Source organism: Equus caballus, chromosome 5, assembly GCF_041296265.1.
Source record: "Equus caballus isolate H_3958 breed thoroughbred chromosome 5, TB-T2T, whole genome shotgun sequence".
Taxonomy (NCBI): Eukaryota; Metazoa; Chordata; class Mammalia; order Perissodactyla; family Equidae; genus Equus; species Equus caballus.
The window spans coordinates 44602849-44610774 of NC_091688.1; the positions used below are offsets into that span (position 1 = coordinate 44602849).

At 47.4% G+C, this 7926-nt stretch overlaps 2 protein-coding genes across 18 annotated transcripts in view; one reads left to right on the forward strand and one right to left on the reverse strand.

The window, feature by feature from the left end:
* Window positions 1-3858, forward strand: part of POGZ (pogo transposable element derived with ZNF domain) — a 49455-nt gene extending 45597 nt beyond the window's left edge. For all 17 annotated transcript variants that reach the window (XM_023641174.2, XM_070268255.1, XM_070268258.1 and 14 more), the window contains one exon: window positions 95-3858. In XM_023641174.2, coding sequence (XP_023496942.1) covers window positions 95-1763 — 1669 coding nt within the window. In that variant the 3' untranslated portion in view covers window positions 1764-3858. The remainder of the gene's footprint in view (window positions 1-94) is intronic.
* Window positions 3859-4707: 849 nt separating this feature from the next.
* Window positions 4708-7577, reverse strand: PSMB4 (proteasome 20S subunit beta 4). The gene is made up of 7 exons (XM_001492317.7): window positions 6939-7577; window positions 6536-6742; window positions 6123-6269; window positions 5863-5944; window positions 5334-5450; window positions 5029-5117; window positions 4708-4827 (listed from the first exon to the last, which is right to left on the reverse strand). The coding sequence occupies exons 1-7, from the start codon at window positions 7211-7213 to the stop codon at window positions 4815-4817; spliced, it is 930 nt and encodes a 309-aa protein (XP_001492367.4). The 5' UTR covers window positions 7214-7577; the 3' UTR covers window positions 4708-4814.
* Between the last annotated feature and the right edge of the window lie 349 nt (window positions 7578-7926).

Here is a 7926-nt window from a genome sequence, read left to right on the forward strand (position 1 = left end):
CAATATTTGGTCTTTATTATTACTACTACTACTATTACTATTTCATCTTCCTAGTTTAACTGAGTTTTCTCTTCCTTTCTTTACTACCCTTTAGACATGGCCAGACTCGTGACCGAGTGCATGACCGGAACTTGAAGAATATGTACCCTCCTTCCTTCCCCTCTAATAAAGCTGCCACTGTGAAATCTGCAGGGGCCACCCCAGCTGAGCCTGAAGAGCTACCAACTCCCCTGGCTCAGGCACTCCCATCACCAGCCTCAACTGCAACCCCACCACCAACCCCTACTCACCCCCAGCCTTTAGCCCTACCGCCCTTGGCTACAGAGGGGGCCGAATGTCTGAATGTTGATGACCAGGATGAAGGGAGCCTGGTCACCCAGGAACCTGAACCAGCATCTGGGGGTGGTAGTAGCAGTGGGCTTGGCAAGAAGGAGCAGCTGTCTGTGAAGAAGCTTCGAGTGGTACTGTTTGCCCTATGCTGCAATACAGAACAGGCAGCTGAACACTTCCGAAACCCCCAGCGACGCATCCGGCGTTGGCTTCGGCGCTTCCAGGCCTCCCAGGGGGAGAATCTGGAGGGCAAATATTTGAGCTTAGAGGCAGAAGAGAAACTGGCTGAGTGGGTGCTAACCCAACGAGAGCAACAGCTACCTGTAAATGAGGAGACCTTGTTCCAGAAAGCCACCAAAATAGGACGTTCTTTGGAAGGGGGGTTTAAGATCTCTTATGAGTGGGCTGTGCGTTTCATGCTACGGCACCACCTGACTCCCCATGCCCGACGAGCTGTGGCCCACACCCTACCTAAGGATGTGGCAGAGAATGCAGGACTCTTCATTGAATTTGTACAGCGGCAGATTCACAACCAGGACTTACCCTTGTCTATGATCGTGGCTATTGATGAGATCTCTTTGTTCCTGGATACAGAGGTGCTGAGCAGTGACGACCGGAAGGAGAACGCCCTGCAGACAGTGGGCACAGGGGAACCTTGGTGTGATGTGGTGCTGGCCATTCTGGCAGATGGCACTGTCCTCCCTACCCTTGTTTTCTACCGAGGACAAATGGATCAGCCAGCTAATGTGCCAGACTCTATATTGCTAGAGGCGAAGGAGAGTGGCTACAGTGATGATGAGATCATGGAGCTGTGGTCAGCCCGAGTGTGGCAGAAGCACACAGCTTGCCAGCGCAGTAAAGGCATGCTTGTGATGGACTGTCATCGCACTCACTTGTCAGAAGAGGTGCTAGCTATGCTTAGTGCCTCTAGCACTTTGCCTGCAGTGGTCCCAGCAGGCTGTAGCTCCAAAATCCAGCCATTAGATGTATGCATCAAACGAACTGTCAAGAACTTCCTGCACAAAAAGTGGAAGGAACAGGCTCGGGAAATGGCAGATACTGCGTGTGATTCTGATGTCCTGCTTCAACTGGTGCTGGTCTGGCTGGCTGAGGTGTTGGGCGTCATTGGAGACTGTCCAGAGCTAGTTCAGCGATCCTTCCTTGTGGCTAGTGTTCTGCCTGGCCCTGATGGCAACATTAACTCGCCTACAAGAAATGCTGACATGCAGGAGGAGCTAATTGCCTCCCTAGAGGAGCAGCTGAAGCTGAGTGGGGAACAGTCTGAGGAGCCCTCAGCTTCCACTCCACGACCCCGGTCGTCTCCTGAAGAGACAATTGAGCCTGAAAGCCTTCACCAGCTCTTTGAGGGTGAAAGCGAGACCGAGTCCTTCTATGGCTTTGAAGAAGCTGACCTAGATCTGATGGAGATTTGAGTGTTGGGGTCATGAGGGGATGTGGAGTCGGCGGGGGGGGGGAGTGTGAGGGAGGGTAGAGGGATTTAGGGAAAAGGGGGTATACCAGGTGGGGTATTTGGTTTATATTTTTTAATTTTATGCCACCACTCCCCCCTGATGTTGACTTATACTTCCCTGTGGATTTGTGGATTATTAGGAGTACCAATAGTGATCACTTCTGAGCCGAGGAGCTGGCCCATTGGTCATTCACTTCTGCTAAAAACAGGTTTTTGTGACTTTTTTAAAAATTTAAATCACTGTGTTTGGTATTTTTCCGACAAAATCAAGAAAAAGAAAAAAATCCTTTGTGGGCGAATGTTAACTTTTTTGTTTCCCCTTTTACCTCACTTGTATCATAGTACATCTGGGTTTTTTAATTTGTTTTACTGTGTGGCCAATGTCTTTGGGCATGATGCTATCCAACCATTGTCAATGTGAGAACATTTCTGAAGATGGGAAAGACAAAATTATGTAGCTCACAAACTGGTTTATTATATATATGGATAAAAAACTTTTTTCATTGTGGTCTTAACAGTTTTATATAAAAACAAAAATGGAAAAAAATCCCACTGAACTCTCTCTTCCTTCTCCTTGCTTTTCCTTCCCTCTCCAGAGATGTTGGTTTCTACAGCAACTCTAGATATTAAATTGTGGCTTTAAAAATGCATGAAACCACCTCTAATCATCCAGAATGATGAATAGATTTGTTTTTCCTCACCACCCTCCTTCCAACAAAAACACGACAAAACCACCTGCGATCCTTGGCCCTTTCCCCATTCTTACCCCATCACTCTGGACAAAGGATCATACATGTCTTTAGCAAGCGGTACTGAGGTGATCACACAGAGTGTTAGGGTGGAAGCCATTCCCAGTGCATGGGTCTTCATCCTGGAAACCCCCAGGGGCAGTCCCTGCTTTGCTGACATTCATCCGGTTAAGTGGACAGCATGCCTGTTCAAGAGATCACATGTCCTACAGCCAGGAGCTAATTGTGCAAGAAGTTAAGTGTTGAACTCTAAAAAGAAATGACAGACCACTTGTTGAAATCCTGCTTATCCTGTGGCTTTCCTCTATTTGTCTTAATGCTTAGAGAAGAATCTGACCTGAAGAAGAAACACACGGGGGTGTACACAAAGAAAAAGACATGAATCTTTATTTTTCACTGCCAGCTTCAAGGAAAGAAAATTTTTTTCTACAATTTGCATGAGGGATTTTTTTTTTATTGTATGTACTCATGGTTATAAACTGAAATGTACTGTAAAATACAGAGAAAAGGAGCAAAAGTCCAAATCCACCTTCCCCACAGCTACACCATTCTTCTGTCCATCCTGAGGCTTCCAGCAATGTCTCCCTCCTGTGAACCAAGGAGGCAACCTGCACAGGCTTGTATATGGTTCATCTTTAAAATGTACATAAGTGGAACATTTAATAAAATGAGGGGAAATGGATTTATAAACAATGTGGTTTTTTCTAGGCGACCCCGTTTCTTTTAATAGGCTTTCACAGACTGGGAGATGCTCAAGATGTGATGGGCCTGATGCTACAGGTGTGACATTTGTTACCACCTGTTTCTCCTCACCCTTGTTTTTTTGTTTGTTTTTTAATCCCCAGCACACTATAATATAGTGAACTGGAGTAATTCCTCCCAGAAACAGCTTGGCCAGCCTTGGGAACCAGGGGCATCTGAAAACTGAACTGAGGATCCATCCAGGCTTCTCTTTCCCAGCTTTTTGCCTGATGCCATTATGACATAATATGGACTTTCAAGTCAACCTTTTGCCTTTCAGAAAGTTCAGGAACTATGGTCAACTCTATCTACAACAACCTAATCCTTCTCTTTGGTAGTCTCCACAGCAGGCTCAGCCTTAGCAGAGCTGGGTGCCTGGCCTCTGCACACTATGACTTTCTTGATGGGTAATTTTTTTAAAATCATAAAACCAACAATGGATCAGCTGGGTTTTGGCCAGGAAGTTATCTTTGTGGATTCCACCCGCATGGCTTAGTAGTAGAAGGAAATTTTTTTTGTTTGTTTTTTATAATTCAGTTTAACCAATAAACAAGTATTTATTGATTACTTTTCTGTGTTGAGACTGAATGTGTGGAAGATGCAAATTGAAAGCTCATGATTTTCTTTTGCTTAAATTTACTAGTCTGTTGTAACCATGGATAATACAAACAAAGGTGTGTTTTCATTTCTTAGCTCAGCTCAGTAAATTTCTCTAATAGTTTTTGGGTTTCCTGCCTATACTAGTTTCTCAAAAACGGTTTAGAGAGGATATGCGTCAAAATCACTTAGGGTATCCATTTTAAAAATTCAGGTTTAACACCATTCTGGGGATGGAATTTGACTAATACCCCAACTGATTTGACTCACGGCTACACTTAGGACTTCTTAGTGAACACACAATAATTGGAAGAGGTTTTCTGACCGTGCTAGAAATTAGCAGATTTGGACCATAAACATTTAGGTCAAGTGTTGGAATTACTTAGTATTCTCCATGTGAAGGGTGAGGATGCTGGATGGTGAGGGATTGAGGCTGTCAGTTCCAGCTGGGGGGGTAACCTCATTCAGAGCAGCTCCACTTGATACTACATTTCTATCTTTGAAGTAGTGCTTTAAATAAAATCTCATTTGCAGCCAGCATTAACCAGAAAATCTATATTTTAGAATCTAGTGTATGGGTAGAAATGTTTAAGAAAAAGGTTTAAAAAGCCAATTATGTTATCACACAAAGATTAAGCCTGGCTTTAAAGCTGCCCTCAGCAGAGACCCAAATGAAGACAGTAGGGGCCTTCTGCATTGTCATACAGAGCATTCCATATTTGCTCTAAGAACCAAGAGCCAAAGGGTTCTCTGACCAGGGAGGGACATGCAGTTTCACTCTTGGTGTGACCTGCTTAGACAGAATACAACCACTCAGCAGGCATTTCAAGGATTAATTTATTGTACAAAAGAAAAAACCTTTGAATCAGCCAAGTTCAAAGGCAAAAGAAGGGTTCAGCTTCAGTTCTGGGTAATGCATCTGTATTTCATTCAAAGCCACTAAAAAGGAAGAGAGCAAAATAAAATTGTGAAGCCATAGGGAGAGAAATCATTTCCTAAAGAGCTCTATCCTCAACCAAAACGCTCTCCACCCAGAGAATTTCTTGGTTGGGACCTCAGAAAAACCAAGTAGTGCAAGCCAAGGGGCCTCCCAACTTTTCTAACACCTTTTTTGCCTACTGTAATTTTGATTTCAATCACCTGATCATGTGGGCAATATCCCAGTTGGTCTCTGCAGACAGTGGTCCCTCTATTTCAACACCTTTTTCGGTTACAGTGGCGATTTGAAACTGAAAGAAAGCAGAACTCAATCAAAATGCCCACCCTTACATGAAAGAAGTCCCTGGGGCCGGTCAAAGGTCAAGTAGAGGGTCCTCCCCTAATAGGAAAACGGGAGACAGAAATGGGGAACCTGTTCTTCAAAGCACAGAGACCCAAGGACTCAAGTAGTCACCAGATCTGCCAGTTAGATCCCCATCATCATTGTTATTCACCCCCCTCCTCACCCGGTTATAAGAACGGGCATCCCGATAGTACAGCACTCGCATGCAGCGTTCCACTAGCTCCCGGGCCTCGGTCTGGCTCAGCACTGGCTGCTTCTCCAGAATTTCTCGCAGCAGAGGCTAGGGAGATGGGAGAAAAAAACATGGGAAGGGTCAGGGGCTGAATACCAGGCTATTTGTCTCCAATCCACGTTGTAAAAACAAGCATAAATGAGTGAAAAGGTGACATTCCACTTACTGCCTCACCAGAATGAACTCTGCTTACTTGGGCTAAGACCCACCTGCAGGAGAAGTTCTAGGGTGCCCTCTCTTTGCACATGTCTCCTGACTCCCAGACACACCCCCTTCTCATTGGAATCTAAGTGCCAACACTTACAGCCTCTGGACTACAAAGAGAACCACCTGCCCAGCAGTAGGGATCCTAGCCTGATCCTCGTGTCAGAATTTCAAGGAGGAGGAACGAGCAGAGAACCACTGACCCCCACTGCCTTGTCTTCCCCTCTCCCCACCCCCACCTCAACTGACTACTCACCTGAGCCAAGTATGCACCATAACCAGTGGCTAGCGAAGGGGCTTCATAGGCTACACCAAGCATGTCCACATAACCCAGAAAGCTAACAGGACACAACAGATAAAAGAACTCATTTCATCTTAGGTTTCTGTATCGTAGCTGAAGGACGGGATCATGGGGTCTGAGTCAGAGGTGGGATTCACTCAGGGGAAGAGACTGACACTACACAGGCACTAGAGGTTGGGTGGTCAAAGAAATAAGTTATTTGTGTTCAGAGAAACCTCTCTCCATCAGCATAGCCTCCAATGACCATGGTGTTCCAGAGGGGGTTCATCTTGGAGCGGCGGCTGTACATGGCCCTGGTCAGCCAGGAATGAATAGCTCTAGGACTGTAGCTGTGTCCATCTCCCAACAGCTCCTCGTCAATCCTTAAACAGAAGTGGTTGTGAGAAAAGGGAGAGGATGCAAGTCGGCATGTCTATCCACCCCCAAAAGACGTTAACACAATCTTCCCCATTTCACACCCCCTAACTCTGGAAAGGATTTATTACACTCTCACACCTTCCACCCCCAATCATTCTCCCTGTCCTCTGCTGCAGCCTCAAGTTCCTCCACTTTAGAACTTCTTAGGAGGACAAAAATAGAGGATTCCCTCCCCACTTGGGAACAACTCCCTCTTCTCTAGATGACTTACACCATCTGGCCGAGAACTTGCTTCAAATATTGGAAATCAGCGTAGTCTCCGGAAGCACCCAGCATGGTGCTGTCGTTGACTCGCATAATGCGAGAGATGTTGCGGAAACGAGCCAAGGAGCCGTAGGAGCCCAGCATGTCTGCTGCGATCACCACTCCGCCATCAAACTTCACGCCTAGGACCGAGGTCCCGGTCACCATGGGGTTCCTGGAGAGAGAGGGAGGTCTAGCGAGGCGGCGCGGGGAGAGCCTGAGTCCTCTCCCAGCGCAGTGGGTCTCGCTTCTGCTTTTCCACAGCTCCTTTCGTTCTCTGGACTCTGCGCCCCGGGGTCCCCGCCTCGCCTCCCTCGGAGCCCGCCGACCGCACCAGGCCCCACCGGGCCTCCCTTGCGCCCAGAGCTTACTGCGTGCGCGTGATCGGACCCCCGCACAGAACGGGCGCCGGGTCCACGAGGCAACCCGGACCGGACGGGATGCGGTAAAACTGCCCGGGGGCCGGACCCCCGGCCCAAAGGCCGGACCGTGGCTCCAAAAATCCTTCCATCTTAGTCACGGTAGCACAAGAAATGAAAGCTCCTGCCCAACGGAAGCGGAAGTTTTCCTTCCTTGCCACACCTTCCTTCTTCCGGCAGGCCGCTCCCAGCTGCCATGTTGATGAGGTCGGGGCCGACCGGACCATCGTGCCGGGTGGCCGCGGAGACCCGGCGAGTCGTGTCGCTTCGCATCACAGTAGAGTCTGCACTAGATCAGTGTTCTGACGCACGAATCAAGGAAGGGGGAGCTGTTGTGGGAGGTAGGGCAGGGAGGCCCATTTCAAGACGCAGAGTCCGACCGAGGAGGCAGAAGTTCTCCTGCTCCTTTTGGATGCTTGTCAAAAAGCCCCACATGAAACAGTGAACCCAGGATCCCTTACAGCTGTGCTTCTCAAGGCAGCCCAGATGACAGTCAGTTTTCAACCCATCTTATAGATAAGCCGAGGCTTGTGGTGTAGTGATTTACCCAGTCACACGGCAAGTAGTGGTAGTAAATCTGAGTCTTCAAACCTAGAATCAAAAAGGGCATCCGACTGTTATGTATTCCCTGGGGTGCACGCTATCTCAGGTGGATCACTCTGTAGGACCTTGGGCAAATCTCTGAGAGTTTCCTTATTGTCAAATGCTTTTGCCCACCTCTTAAGCAGCAAAAACTTTCATTGCCTGTGGGAGTGAAACTGAATTCCCCGAGTTCCCTTCTCAACGTAATTCTGTCGCAGAGGCTGGAAGCCGTGTCTAGAGTCAAACGGATGAACCTAAACCCATTACTTTGTCCCTCCTCCCTACACAACTTGAATTTAAGTTTTTTACTCAGCAGGAAACCAAATCAGTTTTGCTTTTAAAATTCCCCGAGTTATTT